Genomic DNA, 17,859 nt, shown 5'->3' with positions numbered 1-17,859 from the left:
CTCCAGCACTCAGCATCCTCGGCCAGCAACAGCAAGAGCTGGCTGGTCAGAAACTTCAGCTCTGCCTTGCACTAAACACAGCACCACCCACAACAGGCACTTACCGGCTCAGAAGATTCAGGCTCTGGTGTGACCTGTGATGGAGCCTTGTGGTCAAACTGCTCCATTTGCTCCTCTTTGGCTTCTTCACCAGGAGCAGAGGGAGCCAGGGCAGACACTGCTGTTGTCTCTATCATCTGTGGCAAGAGAGAAGCATGAGGGACAGGCCATTACCTATCATTTAAAACCGCATTTCTTCTCACATCTACCACCATATCTTGCAAGGAAAATTGAGAAACTTTGATAACAATGGGATTCTAAGGTTCTCTCATAGTATTGAAATTGGCTAAAACAACTCTAATTCAAATTGCTCTGAATTAAGTATTCCACGCTGCCTACTATCAGGTTACAATTATCTATTTGTGTAACTGACCCTTTAAATCTTGATAGCTCGGAAATGCAAAAGCAAAACTTTTAGTGCTGTGTTGCACAAAACACATCACCACCCAAAACTGGCACTTACTGGCTCCGAAGGTTCAGGTTCTGGTGTGACCACTGATGGAGCTTTGCTGTCAAATTGCTCAATTTGCTCCTCTTTGGCTTCTTCACCAGGAGCAGAGGGAGCCAGGGCAGACACTGCTGTTGTCTCTATCATCTGTGGCAAGAGAGAAGCATGAGGGACAGGCCATTACCTATCATTTAAAACCGCATCTCTTCTCACATCTACCACCATATCTTGCAAGGAAAATTGAGAGACTTTGATTACAATGGGATTCTAAATTGCTCTCATGTATTAAAATTGACTACTACAACTGTAATGCAACTTGCTCTGATTTAAATATCCCAACCTGTCTACTATCAGGTGACAATGATCGATTTGTGTAACTGACATTGTAATTCTTGAAAGCTAAGAAATGCAAAAGAGAAACGTGCTGCTCTGCCTTGAACTAAAAACAGCCCCACCCACAACTGGCACTTACTGGCTCAGGAGATTCAGGCTCAGGCGTGACCATTGATGGAGCCTCGAGGTCATATTCCTCAATTTGCTCCTCTCTGGCTTGTTCACCAGGAGGAGAGGGAGCCAGGGCAGACACTGCTGGTGTCTCTGTCATCTGTGGCAAGAGAGAAGCATGAGGGACAGGCCATTACCTATCATTTATAATCTCGTTTCTCCTCAGATCCGTAACCTCCTCTTAAAAGGAAAAATTATCCACTTTGTTAGCAATGCGATTCTAAATGACTCTGACCAGATTAAAATGGGCTAACTCAGCAGAACTCTATTTGATGCACTCTATGTATTTGATAGTCCTTCCTGGCTGCCATCAGCAAGCAACTGTGCCTTGGCACAAAGGAGCTTTTGGCACTTTAAAGCCCTGAAATGCAAAAGCAGGAAATAGCCAGCAAGGCTTTTGCTGTTGCTGCGACAGACATGGAAAACTCAAAGTGGATCAGAATCCCAACCAGTGCAAGGAAAGGGCAGGAAAGGTTGTGCAGAAGCATCTGTGCTTGCTGGCAAGAGAGAAAATGGGCAGGGCTTTACCTCCTACCAAACCAAGTCAAACCAAGTCAAAAGTGTCCCCTCCTCAGGTGGCTAAAACACTTGGAGGCAATGAGGGCATGTTTGGCAGGGGAACAGCCATGGTGATGAGCACTGTCACATATGGATCTATGGAAGTGTGCCTGAAGGTCCCTCACGAGCCTCCCATTGTCCAGGCTGAAACACCCTGAGCACCTCCTCCTTGGCCTTGCGCTCCACACCCTTCCCCAGCTCCCGTGTCCTTCTCTGCACACGCCCAGCGCCTCAAGGACTTCCTGCTTCAGAGGGGCCCACATGTAGACACATCACTGTGGAGTTGTGCTCGCCCTGTATATCCCCTCAAAATGGTTTGTCCCTCCATATCCCCTCTTTGTATCCGTTTGCTTCATCCCAGCTTTCCCATCAGCACCTGTATGTCCATCAAACCCCAAAATCCCTGACTCATCCCTGTCTCCTCCCAGGTGACGTGTCCATCGTGACCCTTCCCCTTTGTCCAGAGCCTTCTCCCAGGGTCACCAGGTAACTGGACCCTGGCTCGGGGCCCCTCCCCCACCCCCTCCTCAGTGGTCACTCTGAGGCCTTGCCCCCAGAGAGCCACTCCCAAGTCCTTCCCCTGTTGGCTGCTCGGATTTCCCTGTCCCCCTATATCTGGCTCCTCTGGGCAGGGACACCCTCTCTTGCTCTGGATGTCCTTCGGGTTTGGATGTGGCCTGGGATCTCTCCAGGCCCTCATTAAATTTCGGAACTAATCCTGAGGAGGAGCGCCTCTTTCTCTTGCTTGTCGGACCAGCTTGTCTTTGAACTCACGAGGGAGCTTCTCAAAGCCCCCCAGGATCCAAGGAGAAGTTCCCTCCCTCTGCCCGACTCAACCCACTGCCCAGCTGGATGGGGTACACTGGGGACTCATCACCCGTGGATTTGAGGGTGACACGCAGCACAGAAATTCCAGCTATGGTTGCAGTGCTGCCCAGCCCAGGAGGACGGTCACTGCCCTGCTCCTGCTGCCCCACTGCTGCTGACACAGGCCAGGGTGCCCTTGGCCTTCTTGGCCACCTGGCCAGGTCCTGGCCCACCTTCAGCTGCTTTTGACCGGCACCCCTGGGTCCTTTTGGCCCACACAGCGTCCCGGCCACAAAGTTGCCCATTGGACTCAAAATACAGCATCCACCATTTCAAATGTCCTTCCTCTTCTGAGCAACACAAGACTGCAGTCATGGACTTGCAGCTTCACCTCCCCCCGGCCCCGCCTCCAGGCTGCAATGCACTTTTCAAAGCTGCAGACTACACCAAGAAATGCATCCACAGAACCTTGCTTTTTGCCTCACAAGAGGGCTTTACAATTATAAACTTAGTTTCTTTGACCAGGTCTTCTCCCCCACAGATTCATGGACAACACACTCGTCTACTTGCAGCTTATCAAAAGTCACAAGACAGCTGAGCCGCACACTTTGTAGAACTGAATAAATACTCAAGCAACCGCAGACCCGTTTCACCAGCCACACACATGTTTCCACAAAGGGAAAGCAAACAAACCAAACCCTGAGACCTCCAGCACTACCTCGTCCTCCCTTGGCCTGGGCCTGCAGAAGCCCAAGAGACAGAGCTTCACTGAGTTGAGCAGCCAGACGCTCACCCTGAGGCAACAGGCTTTGGTGCCTAAACATGACAGGTCCAAGGCCAATTTCTAGCTGGAGGTCACCGCCTGCAGGAAATCGCTGGGTCCTGGCAGGACTCCAGCACTCAGCATCCTCGGCCAGCAACAGCAAGAGCTGGCTGGTCAGAAACTTCAGCTCTGCCTTGCACTAAACACAGCACCACCCACAACAGGCACTTACCGGCTCAGAAGATTCAGGCTCTGGTGTGACCCGTGATGGAGCCTTGTGGTCAAACTGCTCCATTTGCTCCTCTTTGGCTTCTTCACCAGGAGCAGAGGGAGCCAGGGCAGACACTGCTGTTGTCTCTATCATCTGTGGCAAGAGAGGAGCATGAGGGATAGACTGTTATCTATCGTTTATAACCTCATTTCTTTTCACATCTACCACCATATCTTGCAAGGAAAATTGAGAGACTTTGATTACAATGGGATTCTAAAGTGCTCTCATGTATTAACATTGGCTACTACAACTGTAATGCAACATGCTCTGATTTAAATATCCCAACCTGTCTACTATCAGGTGACAATGATCGATTTGTGTAACTGACATTGTAATTCTTGAAAGCTAAGAAATGCAAAAGAGAAACGTGCTGCTCTGCCTTGCACTAAAAACAGCCCCACCCACAACGGGCACTTACTGGCTCAGGAGATTCAGGCTCAGGCGTGACCACTGATGGAGCCTCGAGGTCATACTCCTCAATTTGCTCCTCTCTGGCTTGTTCACCAGGAGGAGTGGGAGCCAGGGCAGACACTGCTGTTGTCTCTATCATCTGTGGCAAGAGAGAAGCATGAGGGACAGGCCATTACCTATCATTTAAAACCGCATCTCTTCTCACATCTACCACCATATCTTGCAAGGAAAATTGAGAGTCTTTGATTACAATGGAATTCTAAATTGCTCTCATGTATTAAAATTGACTACTACAACTGTAATGCAACTTGCTCTGATTTAAATATCCCAACCTGAGATCGCTGAGAACCCCAAAAACCCCAAAATTCCCCCCAAAATCCATCCCAGAACGCCCAAAATCCATCCCAAACTCGAGGGTCTTGCAGCGCGTGTGTTCCCCCTCTGTGGGATAAATTTGGGGTTAGGGAGCCCCAAAATCCCCAAAAATTACCCCAAAAACCACCCCAAAAATCTCGGGGTCTCATAGAGCCCAAAAAACCCCAAAATTTCCCCAAAAATCCATCCCAGAACACCCAAAATCCATCCCAAACTCGAGGGTCAGGGAGCCCCAAAATTTGGGGTCAGGGAGCCTCAAAATCCCTAAAAATTACCCCAAAAAATTCCCCAAAAAAACCCCCCAAAAATCCTGGAGTTGCTGAGAACCCAAAAACCCCAAAATTCACCCAAAATTCTCCCGAAATTTCCCCAAAATGAATCCCAAAATCCCCAAAAATTCGAGGGTCTTGCAGTGAATTTTGGGTGAATTTTGGGTGAATTTTGGGTGAATTTTTGCTCCATTTTTGCTCCTATTTTGGCCATTTTTGCTCCGATTTCGACGGGGGTTTTTGGGAATTTTTGGGGTTTTTTGGGAATTTTTGGAAATTTCAGGAATTTCGGGAATTTGGGAATTGTGACTCATGGAGGAGCACGGCCTGGGCTCAATGTGGGCTCGGAGCTGCTCCTTTTGGGTGAATTTGGGTGAATTTTCGCTCTATTTTCGCCATTTTTGCTCCGATTTCGATGCGGTTTTTTGGGAATTTTTGGGGTTTTTTGGGAATTTTTGGTAATTTCGGGATTTTTCGGGAATTCACTCACGGAGGAGCACGGCCTGGGCTCAGTGTGGGCTCGGAGATGCTCATTTTGGGTAAATTTTGTTCGATTTTGGGCGAATTTCAATCATTTTTCGCTCTAATTTCGCCATTTTTGCTCCGATTTCGATGCGGTTTTTTGGGAATTTTTGGGGTTTTTTTGGGAATTTTGGGAATTTTTGGGAATTTCGGGATTTTGGGAATTCTCACTCATGCAGCAGCGCAGCATGGCCTCGGAGCTGCTCCTTTTGGGTGAATTTTGGGCGGATTTCACTCATTTTTCGCTCTATTTTGGCCGTTTTTGCTCCGATTTCAATGCGGTTTTTTGGGAATTTTTGGGAATTTCGGGAATTTCGGGATTTTGGGAATTTTGACTCACGCAGCAGCACGGCCTGGGTGCGGCCCTCGCCCAGGATGGGCTCGAAGACGCTGATTTGGGTGAATTTTGGGCGAATTTCACTCATTTTTGGCTCTATTTTCGCCGTTTTTGCTCCGATTTCGACGCGGTTTTTTTGGAATTTCAGGAAATTTCGGGAATTTCGGGATTTTTCGGGAATTCACTCACGGAGGAACACGGCCTGGGCTCAGTGTGGGCTTGGAGATGCTCATTTTGGGTGAATTTCGTTCAATTTTGAGCGAATTTCACTCATTTTTGGTTCTAATTTCGCCGTTTTTGCTCCGATTTAGACGGGGTTTTTTGGGAATTTTGGGATTTTTTTGGGAATTTCAGGAATTTTGGGAATTTTCGGGAATTCTCTCATGTAGGAGCACGGCCTGGGCTCGGCATGGCCTCAGAGCTGCTCATTTTGAGTGAATTTTGTTCGATTTTGGGTGAATTTCACTCATTTTTGGCTCTATTTGGCTGGTTTTGCTCCGATTTTTGGGAATTTTTGGGAATTTCGGGAATTTCGGGAATTTTCGGGAATCCACTCACGCAGGAGCACGGCCGGGGCGCGGCCCTCGCCCAAAGACGCTGATTTGGGTGAATTTTGGGTGAATTTGGGTGAATTTTCGCTCTATTTTCGCCGTTTTTGCTCCGATTTCGATGCGGTTTTTTGGGAATTTTTGGGAATTTTGGGAATTTCGGGAATTTGGGAATTCACTCACGCAGCAGCACGGCCTGGGCACGGCCCTCGCCCAGGATGGGCTTGAAGACGCTGATTTGGGGTTAATTTGGTCAAATTTCACTCATTTTTTGCTCTAATTTTGCCATTTTTGCTCCGATTTCGATGCGGTTTTTTGGGCATTTTTGGGAAATTTCGGGAATTTTGGGAATTTTTGGGAATTTCGGGATTTTGGGAATTCTCACTCATTCAGCAGCGCGGCATGGCCTCGGAGTTGCTCCTTTTGGGTGAATTTGGTCAAATTTCACTCGTTTTTCGCTGTAATTTCGCCGTTTTTGCTCCGATTTGGACGGGGTTTTTTGGGAATTTTCGGGAATTTCGGGAATTTCGGGAATTTGGGAATTCTGACTCACGCAGGAGCACGGCCTGGGCGCGGCCCTCGCCCAGGATGGGCTCGAAGATGCTGATTTGGGTGAATTTGGGTGAATTTGGGTGAATTTTCGCTCTAATTTTGTCATTTTTGCTCCGATTTGGACGGGGTTTTTTGGGAATTTTTTGGGTTTTTTTTTGAATTTTCGGAATTTTTGGGAATTTCGGGATTTTGGGAATTCTCACTCATGCAGCAGCGCGGCATGGCCTCGGAGCTGCTCCTTTTGGGTGAATTTTGGGCGAATTTCACTCGTTTTTGGCTCTATTTTGGCCGTTTTTGCTCCGATTTCGATGCGGTTTTTTGGGAATTTTTGGGAATTTCGGGAATTTTGGGAATTTGGGAATTTTGACTCACGGAGGAGCACGGCCTGGGCGCGGCCCTCGCCCAGGATGGGCTCGAAGACGCTGATTTGGGTGAATTTGGGCGAATTTCACTCATTTTTGGCTCTAATTTCGCCGTTTTTGCTCCGATTCGGACGCGTTTTTTTGGGAATTTTTGGGAATTTCGGGAATTTCGGGAATTTGGGAATTCTGACTCACGCAGGAGCACGGCCTGGGCGCGGCCCTCGCCCAGGATGGGCTCGAAGATGCGCAGCAGGGGGCGGCTCAGCTGCTGCTCCAGGTAGTAACGGGTGTCGATGGGCAGGTTCTGCTCCAGGGCAAACACCGGGTCCTGCGGGGGATTTTGGGGTGAATTCACAGGAATTTGGGAAAATTCCAAATTGGGGAAGGGATAGGGGGACGGGGGGAAAATTTGGGGGGTTTATGGGGAAATTTTGGTGAAATTTGGGGGGTTTTGGGGTAAAATTTAGGGAAATGTGGAGGGGTTTGGGATAAAATTTGGGTGAAATTTGGGGTTTTTGGGGAAATTTGAGGAAATTTGGGGTTTTTGGGATAAAATTTGAGGAAATTTTGGGGATTTTTGGGATAAAATTTGAGGAAATTTGGGGGAAATTTTGGGGGTTTGGGGATAAAATTCAGGAGAATTTGGGTGAAATGTGGGGCTTTTTGGGATAAAATTTGGGTGAAATTTGTGGCTTTTTAGGATAAAATTTGGGTGAAATGTGGGGCTTTTTGGGATAAAATTTGGGATGAGATTTGGGTGAAATTTGGGGGTTTTTGGGGAATATTTGGATGAAATTTGGGGCTTTTTGGGATAAAATTTGGGGGGCTTTGGGATAAAATTGGGGTGAAATTTGAGGTTTTTTGGGATACAATTCAGGAGAATTTCGGTGTTATTTGGGGGCTTTTGGGGTAAAACTTGGGGAAATTTTTGGGAGTGACCCCGGTGACCCCGTGTGACCCCGGTGCCCCCGGTGTGACCCCTGTGTGACCCCAGACTGACCTCTGACCTCTCGTAGGCGGGCTGTCCGCGGGCGCCGCTGACGATGACGTACGGGACGCGATCCCCGAGGCCCGGAGCGCTGCCGGGGTCCCGCCGGCGCAGTCTGGGGTGAAAAACCGGGAATTTGGGAAAATTCGGGGCAAAAAACGGGGAAATTGGGAAAAATGGGCCCGGAGCGCTGCCGGGGTCCCGCCGGCGCATTCTGGGGCAAAAAACGGGGAAATTGGGAAAATTCAGGGGTAAAAATGGGCCCGGAGCGCTGCCGGGGTCCCGCCGGCGCATTCTGGGGCAAAAAATGGGGAAATTGGGAAAATTCGGGGCGAAAAACGGGGAATTTGGGAAAATTCGGGGCGAAAAACGGGGAAATTGGGAAAATTCGGGGCGAAAAACGGGGAAATTGGGAAAAATTGGGACGAAAAACGGGGAAATTGGGAAAATTCGGGGGGAAAATGGGCCCGGAGCACTGCCGGGGTCCCGCCGGCGCATTCTGGGGCAAAAAAACGGGAATTTGGGAAAATTCGGGGTGAAAAACGGGGAAATCGGGAAAAATTCGGGGCGAAAAACGGGGAAATTGGGAAAAATGGGGAGTTTGGGGTGGAAAATGGGGAATTTGGGGGGAAAAATGCAGAATTTGGGGGGAAAAATGGGGGATTTGGGGGGAAAAATGGGGGATTTGGGGGGAAAATGGGCCCGGAGCGCTGCCGGGGTCCCGCCGGCGCAGTCTGGGGCAAAAAACCGGGAATTTGGGAAAATTCGGGGGGATTTGGGGGGAAAATGGGGAATTTGGGGGTGGTTTTTTAGGGTTTTGGGGGTTTCTGGGTGTGTTTTTGGGGTTTCTGGGTGGGTTTTTGGGGTTTCTGGGTGGGTTTTTGATGTTTTTGGGGTTTCTGTGTGTGTTTTTGATGTTTCTGGGTGGATTTTTGGGGTGATTTCAGGGGTTTTTGGGGTCCCACCTCTCTGCCAGCGCCACGTGGGCCTGGGGGACGCTGTAGGCACTGGCTGGGATTTGGGGGGATTTGGGGTTTTTGGGGGTGGTTTTTAGGGTTTCTGGGTGTGTTTTTGGGGTATTTTTGGGGTGATTTTGGGTGTTTTTGGGGTCCCACCTCTCTGCCAGCGCCACGTGGGCCTGGGGGGCGCTGTAGGCACTGGCTGAGATTTGGGGTGATTTGGGGTTTCTGGGTGGGTTTTTGATGTTTCTGGGTGTGGTTTTGGGGTATTTTTGGGGTGATTTCGGGTGTTTTTGGGGTCCCACCTCTCTGCCAGCGCCACGTGGGCCTGGGGGGCGCTGTAGGCACTGGATGGGATTTGGGGGGATTTTGGGTTTTTGGGGGTGGTTTTTTGGGGTTTTGATGTTTCTGGGTGGGTTTTTGGGGTTTCTGGGTGGGTTTTTGATGTTTTTGAGGTTTCTGGGTGGGTTTTTGGGGTGATTTTGGGTATTTTTGGGGTTTCTGGGTGTGTTTTTGGGGTATTTTTGGGGTGATTTTGGGTTTCTGGGGTTTCTGGGTGGATTTTTGATGTTTTTGGGGTTTTTGGGGTGTTTTTGGGGTGATTTTGGGTGTTTTTGGGGTCCCACCTCTCTGCCAGCGCCACGTGGGCCTGGGGGGCGCTGTAGGCACTGGGTGGGATTTGGGGCGATTTTGGGTTTCTGGGTGTGTTTTTGATGTTTCTGGGTGGGTTTTTGGGGTATTTTTGGGGTGAATTTGGATATTTTTGGGGTCCCACCTCTCCGCCAGCGCCACGTGGGCCTGGGGGGCGCTGTAGGCACTCGCTGCCCTCGTCAGCTCTTTGGTGATGACGAGTTGGGAGATGTCGATGCGGTTGCAGAGCAGGTCTGAGATCACCTCCTGCACGTGGGCCACGGCTCCCTGAGGGTCCCTGTGGGGATAGAGACCCCAAATTCATCCGAAATCTACCCAAAAATCACCCCAAAAATGGTCCCAAACAACCCCAGCTCCCGGTGGCAGAGCAGGTCTGAGATCACCTCCTGCGCATGGGCCACGGCGCCCTGGGGGTCCCTGAGGGGATAGAGACCCCAAATTCGTCCTAAATTCACCCAAAACTGACCCCAAACAGACCCTAAATCCATCACAAAACTGACCCTAAATCTGACCCCAAATCCAGCTCAAAACTGACCCCAAAAATGACCTAAATCCACCCCAAAACTGACCCTAAATCCATCACAAAACTGGCCCCAAACTGATCCCAAAAACTGACCCCAAATCCACCTCAAACTGATCCCAAAACTGACCCCAATTCCACCTCAAAATTACCCCAAAACTGACGCCAAATCCACCTAAAACTGACCCCAAACTGACCCCAAATCCACCTCAAACCAACCCCAAAATTGACCTAAATCCACCCCAAAACTGAACCCAAATCCACCTCAAACTGACACCAAATCCACCCCAAAACTGACCCCAAATCCACCTCAAACTGACCCAAAAACTGACCCCAAATTCACCTCAAAACTGACCCAAATACACTTAAATCCATCACAAAACTGACCCTAAAACTGACCCTAAGTCCATCTCAAAACTGACCCCAAAAATGGCCCCAAATCCACCCCAAAACTGAACCCAAAAATGGCCCCAAACCTGACCCAAAAGGGACCTAAATCCACCCAAAACTGACCCTAAATCCATCACAAAACTGACCCCAAATCCACCCCAAAACTGACCCCAAATCCACCTCAAGTCTCCATTATTTCCCCATTATTTCCCCATTTTTAGGCCATTTTTGGGCCATTTTAGGCCATTTTTTTCACCGTTTTTTGCTGTTTTTTCCCATTTTTTCACCGTTTTTTCCCGTTTTTTCCCCATTTTTCACCTGTGCAGCAGGATCCTCCTGAGGCAGGCTGGCACCCAGGGGACACTTGTCCCATTTTGGGGCCATTTCCCCATTATTTCCCCATTTTTGGCCATTTTTAGGCCATTTTTTCACCATTTTCACCGTTTTTCACCGTTTTTTCCCGTTTTTTCCCCATTTTTCACCTGTGCAGCAGGATCCTCCTGAGGCAGGCTGGCACCCAGGGGAGACTTGTCCCATTTTGGGGCCATTTCCCATTATTTCCCCATTTTTAGGCCATTTTTATGCCATTTTTGGCCATTTTTAGTCCATTTTTTCACCGTTTTTCACCATTTTTTACCATTTTTTCACCATTTTTCCCGTTTTTCCTCCATTTTTCACCTGTGCAGCAGGATCCTCCTGAGGCAGGCTGGCACCCAGGGGAGACTTGTCCCATTTTGGGGCCATTTCCCCATTATTTCCCCATTTTTGGGCCATTTTTTAACCATTTTTTCACCGTTTTTTGCCATTTTTTCACCGTTTTTCACTGTTTTTCCCGTTTTTCCCCATTTTTCACCTGTGCAGCAGGATCCTCCTGGGAGACTTGTCCCATTTTGGGGTCATTTCCCCATTTTAGGCCATTTTTAGTCCATTTTTTCACCGTTTTTTCCCATTTTTTCACCGTTTTTTGCCATTTTTTTACCGTTTTTTGCCATTTTTTCACCGTTTTTTCCCATTTTTTTCCCGTTTTTACCCCATTTTTCACCTGTGCAGCAGGATCCTCCTGAGGCAGGTTGGCACCCAGGGGAGACTTGTCCCATTTTGCGGCCATTTCCCCCTTATTTGGCCATTCTTAGGCCATTTTTGACCATTTTTTCACCGTTTTTTGCCATTTTTTCACCGTTTTTTCCCATTTTTCCCGTTTTTCCTCCATTTTTCACCTGTGCAGCAGGATCCTCCTGAGGCAGGCTGTCACCAGGTTGGCAGCCAGGGGACAGTTGTCCCTCCTGACGGCCTCCAGCCCTTTGCAGTCCAGTTTTGGGGTGCCCCCGGAGCCCCCCGAAAAGCAGAGGCCGGCGTAGCGCTTCTTGCTGATCAGCAGGTAGGGCAGGTACACCTGAAGGGTTTCCAACAGATTTTTAAATTATTTTTATTTTTTTAAATTTTTTTTCCCCATTTTTAAACTATTTTTCAGTATTTTTAATTTTTTCCCGATTTTTAAAACGATTTTTTACAGTTTTTCAGCTTTTTTTCCCATTTTTTTCACTATTTTATAGCTATTTTTACCACCCCCAAAAATTCCCCCCAAATCTCCCCAAAAATCCTAAAATCCCCCAAAAAACTCCCCCCCAAACCTCAAATTCTGCCCAAACCCCCCAAAATTCCCCTCAAAACGCCAAAATTCCCCCCCAACACCCCAAAAACCCCCCAAAACCTGATCAGCAGGTAGGGCAGGTACACCTGCAGGGGTTTTCCAACAGATTTTTAAATTATTTTTATTTTTTAAAATTTTTTTCCCCACGTTTTTAAACTATTTTTCACTATTTTTAATTTTTTTCCCGTTTTTTTAAACGATTTTTTACAGTTTTTCAGCTTTTTTTTCCGTTTTTTTTCCTATTTTAGAGCTGTTTTTCATCATCACCAAAAATTTCCCCCCAAAACTCCCCCCAAAACTCCCACCAAAACCATAAATCTCCCCAAAAACCCTAAAATCCCCCCAGAAACTCCCCTCAAAAACTCAAATTCTGCCCAAACCCCCCAAAATTCCCCCAAAAACACCAAAATTCCCCCCAAAAACCAGAAAATTCCCCCCAAAACTCCAAACTCTCCCCAAAAAAACCCAAAATTGCCTCCAAAACACCAAAACTCCCCCCAAAAACTACAAAACTCTCCCCAAAAACCCCAAAACTCCCCCCCCAAACCCCAAAACTCCCCCCAAAACCCCCAAAATTCCCACCAAAAACCCCAAACCCTCCCCAAAACCCCAAAACTCCCCCCAAAACCCATAAATCCTTCCCAAAATCCCCCAAAACCCCAAAACTCCCCCAAAACCCCCCCAATAACCCAAAAACCCCAAAATTGCCTCCAAAAACCCAAAAATTCCGCCAAAACCCCCCTAAAAACCCCAAAACTCGCCCAAAACCTCCAAAATTCCCCCCCCAAAACCCCAAGAATTCCTCCCAAAAACGCCAAAACTCTCCCCAAAACCTCCAAACTCCCCCCAAAACTCCCAAAATTTCCCCAAAAGACCAAAATTCCCCCCCAAAACTGCCCCCAAAACCCAAAATTCCCCCAAAATTCCAAAACCCCCCCAAAAACCCCAAAACCCCCTCCAAAAACCCCAAAATCCCTCCAAACCCCAAAATTCCCCCCAAAACTCCCCCCAAAACCCCAAAACTCCCTCAAAACCCCCCCAAAACCCCAAAACTTCCCCCAAAAAACCCAAAATTCCCCACATAAACCCCAAAATCCTTCCAAACCCCAAAATTCCCCCCCAAAACCCCCAAAATTCCCCCCAAAAACCCAAAACTCCCCCAAAAACCCCAAAACTCCCTCCCAAAAACCCCAAAACTCTCCCCGAGTCCCCCCTTTAGGGACCCTCACAGACATTTTGGGGTGATTTTTGGGGGTCCTGCCCGAATTTGGGGCGCACCTTCTCGAACTCGAGGCGGATGGGGGGCGGGAAGTGACCGGACACCCACGTGGCCACGGCCCGGCCCAGAGCGGCCACCTCGGGCACCGAGGGCACCTTCAGGCGGCACCTCACCGAGTCCGTGTCCCCGTACACCACCTGGGGCAAAAACACCCAAAAATCACATTAAAATAAAAAAAAACCCGTTAAAATACACAAAAACCCCGTTAAAATACACCAAAATATCATTAAAATACAGAAAACTGCAATACAATACACCAAACTATCATTAAAATACACCAAAACTGCCCCCAGGTGACATCACCGAGTCCGTGTCCCCGTACACCACCTGGGCAAAAAACACAAAAAAACCCAAAATTCACAATAAAATATAAAAAAACCCCATTAAAATATACCAAAATATCATTAAAATACAAAAAAACCCCATTAAAGTACACCAAAACTGCACTGAAATACACCAAAACTGCCCCCAGGTGACATCACCGAGTCCGTGTCCCCGTACACCACCTGCAGGAAAAACACCCAAAAATCACATTAAAATAAAAAAAAACCCATTAAAATACACCAAAATCCCGTTAAAATACACCAAAATATCATTAAAATACAGAAAACTGCACTAAAATACACCAAACTATCATTAAAATACACCAAAAGTGCCCCCCGGTGACATCACCGAGTCCGTGTCCCCGTACACCACCTGGGGGAAAAAACACAAAAAAACCCAAAAAACCCCATTAAAATATACCAAAATCCCATTAAAATACACCAAAATGTCATTAAAATACACAAAAACCCCATTGAAATACACCAAAATCTCATTAAAACTGCCCCCAGGTGACATCACCGAGTCTGTGTCCCCGTACACCACCTGGGCAAAAAAACCACAAAAAAACCCAAAAATCACATTAAAATACAAAAAAACCCCGTTAAAATCCATCAAAACCTCATTAAAATACACAAAAACCCCGTTAAAATACACAAAAACCCCATTAAAATACACCAAAATATCATTAAAATACAGAAAACTGCACTAAAATACACCAAACTATCATTAAAATACACCAAAAGTGCCCCCAGGTGACATCACCGAGTCCGTGTCCCCGTACACCACCTGGGGGGAAAAAAACCAAAATTCAATCAAAATTTACATTAAAATACACAAAAACCCCGTTAAAATCCATCAAAAACTCACTGAAATACAAAAAAACCCGATTAAAATACACCTAAAACTGCCCCCAGGTGACATCACCGAGTCCGTGTCCCCGTACACCACCTGGGGCAAAAAACACAAAATTCACCGAAAATCACATTAAAGTACACGAAAACCCCATTAAAATATACCAAAATATCATTAAAATACAAAAAAACCCCATTAAAGTACACCAAAACTGCACTGAAATACACCAAAACTGCCCCCAGGTGACATCACCGAGTCCGTGTCCCCGTACACCACCTGCAGGAAAAACACCCAAAAATCACATTAAAATAAAAAAAAACCCATTAAAATACACCAAAATCCCGTTAAAATACACCAAAATATCATTAAAATACAGAAAACTGCACTAAAATACACCAAACTATCATTAAAATACACCAAAAGTGCCCCCCGGTGACATCACCGAGTCCGTGTCCCCGTACACCACCTGGGGGAAAAAACACAAAAAAACCCAAAAAACCCCATTAAAATATACCAAAATCCCATTAAAATACACCAAAATGTCATTAAAATACACAAAAACCCCATTGAAATACACCAAAATCTCATTAAAACTGCCCCCAGGTGACATCACCGAGTCTGTGTCCCCGTACACCACCTGGGCAAAAAAACCACAAAAAAACCCAAAAATCACATTAAAATACAAAAAAACCCCGTTAAAATCCATCAAAACCTCATTAAAATACACAAAAACCCCGTTAAAATACACAAAAACCCCATTAAAATACACCAAAATATCATTAAAATACAGAAAACTGCACTAAAATACACCAAACTATCATTAAAATACACCAAAAGTGCCCCCAGGTGACATCACCGAGTCCGTGTCCCCGTACACCACCTGGGGGGAAAAAAACCAAAATTCAATCAAAATTTACATTAAAATACACAAAAACCCCGTTAAAATCCATCAAAAACTCACTGAAATACAAAAAAACCCGATTAAAATACACCTAAAACTGCCCCCAGGTGACATCACCGAGTCCGTGTCCCCGTACACCACCTGGGGCAAAAAACACAAAATTCACCGAAAATCACATTAAAGTACACGAAAACCCCATTAAAATATACCAAAATATCATTAAAATACACAAAACCCATTGAAATACACCAAACTATCATTAAAATACACCAAAACTGCCCCCAGGTGACATCACCGAGTCCGTGTCCCCGTACACCACCTGGGGAAGAATTTCGGGTGAGAAACCCAAAATCTACCCCAAAACCCCATTAAAATATACCAAAATCCCATTAAAATACACCAAAATGTCATTAAAATACAGAAAAACTGCACTAAAATACACAAAATCCACATTGAAATGCCCCAAAACTGCCCCCAGGTGACATCACCGAGTCCGTGTCCCCGTACACCACCTGGGGGAAAAAAACCCAAAATTCCCGTGAAATACACAAAAACCCCGTTAAAATACACCAAAATCCCATTAAAATACACCAAAAACTCATTAAATACAAAAAAACCCGATTAAAATATGCAAAAATCCCATTAAAATACACCAAAAGTGCCCCCCGGTGACATCACCGAGTCCGTGTCCCCGTACACCACCTGGGGGAAAAACACCCAAGAACCCCATTAAAATATACCAAAATCCCTTTAAAATATACCAAAATATCATTAAAATACACCAAAACCCCATTGAAATACAGCAAAATCTCATTAAAGTACACCAAAATCTCATTAAAACTGCCCCCAGGTGACATCACCGAGTCCGTGTCCCCGTACACCACCTGGGGGGAAAAACACCAAATACACCCAAAAACCCCATTAAAATATACCAAAACCCCGTTAAAATCCATCAAAAACTCACTAAAATACAAAAAAACCCGATTAAAATACACCAAAACTGCACTGAAATACACCAAAATCTCATTAAAACTGCCCCCAGGTGACATCACCGAGTCCGTGTCCCCGTACACCACCTGGGGAAGAATTTGGGGTGAGAAACCCCAAATCTACCCAAAAACCCCATTAAAATATACCAAAATCCCGTTAAAATATACCAAAACCCCATTAAAATACAGAAAAACTGCGCTAAAATACACCAAAACCCGATTAAACTGCCCCAAAAGTGCCCCCAGGTGACATCACCGAGTCCGTGTCCCCGTACACCACCTGGGGGGAAAAATCCAAAATTCAACCAAAATTCACATTAAAATAAAAAAAAACCCCGTTAAAATCCATCAAAATGTCATTAAAATACACCAAAACTGCACTAAAATACACCAAACTATCATTAAAATGCACCAAAAGTGCCCCCAGGTGACATCACCGAGTCCGTGTCCCCGTACACCACCTGGGGGGAAAAATCCAAAATTCAACCAAAATTCACATTAAAATAAAAAAAAAACCCGTTAAAATCCATCAAAATGTCATTAAAATACACCAAAACTGCACTAAAATACACCAAACTATCATTAAAATGCACCAAAAGTGCCCCCAGGTGACATCACCGAGTCCGTGTCCCCGTACACCACCTGGGGAAGAATTTGGGGTGAGAAACCCAAAATCTACCCAAAAATCACATTAAAATATACCAAAATCCCATTAAAATACAACAAAATCCCATTAAAATACAGAAAAACTGCGCTAAAATACACCAAAACCCGATTGAAGTACACTAAAACTGCCCCCAGGTGACATCACCGAGTCCGTGTCCCCGTACACCACCTGCGGCAAAAACCACCCAAAATTCAACCTAAATTCACATTAAAATACACAAAAACCCAGTTAAAATATACCAAAATATCATTAAAATACACCAAAACCCCATTGAAATACACCAAACTATCACTGAAATGCCCCAAAAGAGCCCCCAGGTGACATCACCGAGTCCGGGTCCCCGTACACCACCTGGGGGAAAAAACACCCAAAATTTCACTGAAATACACAAAAATCCCATTAAAATATACCAAAATCCCATTAAAATACACCAAAATATCATTAAAATACACCAAAATCCCATTGAAATACACCAAACTATCATTAAAATGCCCCAAAAGTGCCCCCAGGTGACATCACCGAGTCCGGGTCCCCGTACACCACCTGGGGCAAAATTTGGGGTGAGAAACCCAAAAAAACCCAAAATCTACAAAAAAAACCCATTAAAATACACAAAAACCCATTAAAATACTCCCCAGGTGTGCCCAGGTGTGCTGTTACCTGTGCCCAGGTGTGCTCTTACCTGTGCCCAGGTGTGCCCAGGTGTGCCCAGGTGTGCGTTACCTGTGCCCAGGTGTGTTACCTGTGCCCAGGTGTGCCCAGGTGTGTTGTTACCTGTGCCCAGGTGTGCCCAGGTGTGCCCAGGTGTGCGTTACCTGTGCCCAGGTGTGCCCAGCTGTGCTGTTACCTGTGCCCAGGTGTG

At 46.3% G+C, this 17,859-nt stretch overlaps 1 protein-coding gene across 1 annotated transcript in view; it reads right to left on the bottom strand.

Annotated features, from left to right (window-relative positions):
• Positions 1-3,539: 3,539 nt before the first annotated feature.
• Positions 3,540-17,859, bottom strand: part of LOC140682023 (DNA polymerase delta catalytic subunit-like) — a 35,286-nt gene continuing 20,966 nt past the window's right edge. Inside the window, exons 13-20 of the mRNA XM_072922868.1 lie at positions 13,742-13,770; positions 13,264-13,372; positions 11,552-11,727; positions 9,549-9,701; positions 7,827-7,929; positions 7,022-7,154; positions 4,194-4,302; positions 3,540-3,543 (exon numbers count right to left, since the gene is read on the bottom strand). Coding sequence (XP_072778969.1) covers positions 3,540-3,543; positions 4,194-4,302; positions 7,022-7,154; positions 7,827-7,929; positions 9,549-9,701; positions 11,552-11,727; positions 13,264-13,372; positions 13,742-13,770 — 816 coding nt within the window. The remainder of the gene's footprint in view (positions 3,544-4,193; positions 4,303-7,021; positions 7,155-7,826; positions 7,930-9,548; positions 9,702-11,551; positions 11,728-13,263; positions 13,373-13,741; positions 13,771-17,859) is intronic.

This window comes from Taeniopygia guttata, chromosome Z, assembly GCF_048771995.1.
Source record: "Taeniopygia guttata chromosome Z, bTaeGut7.mat, whole genome shotgun sequence".
Taxonomy (NCBI): domain Eukaryota; kingdom Metazoa; phylum Chordata; class Aves; order Passeriformes; family Estrildidae; genus Taeniopygia; species Taeniopygia guttata.
The sequence above is the reverse complement of the archived record's forward strand: the minus strand, read 5'-3'. Positions and strand labels throughout refer to the sequence as shown.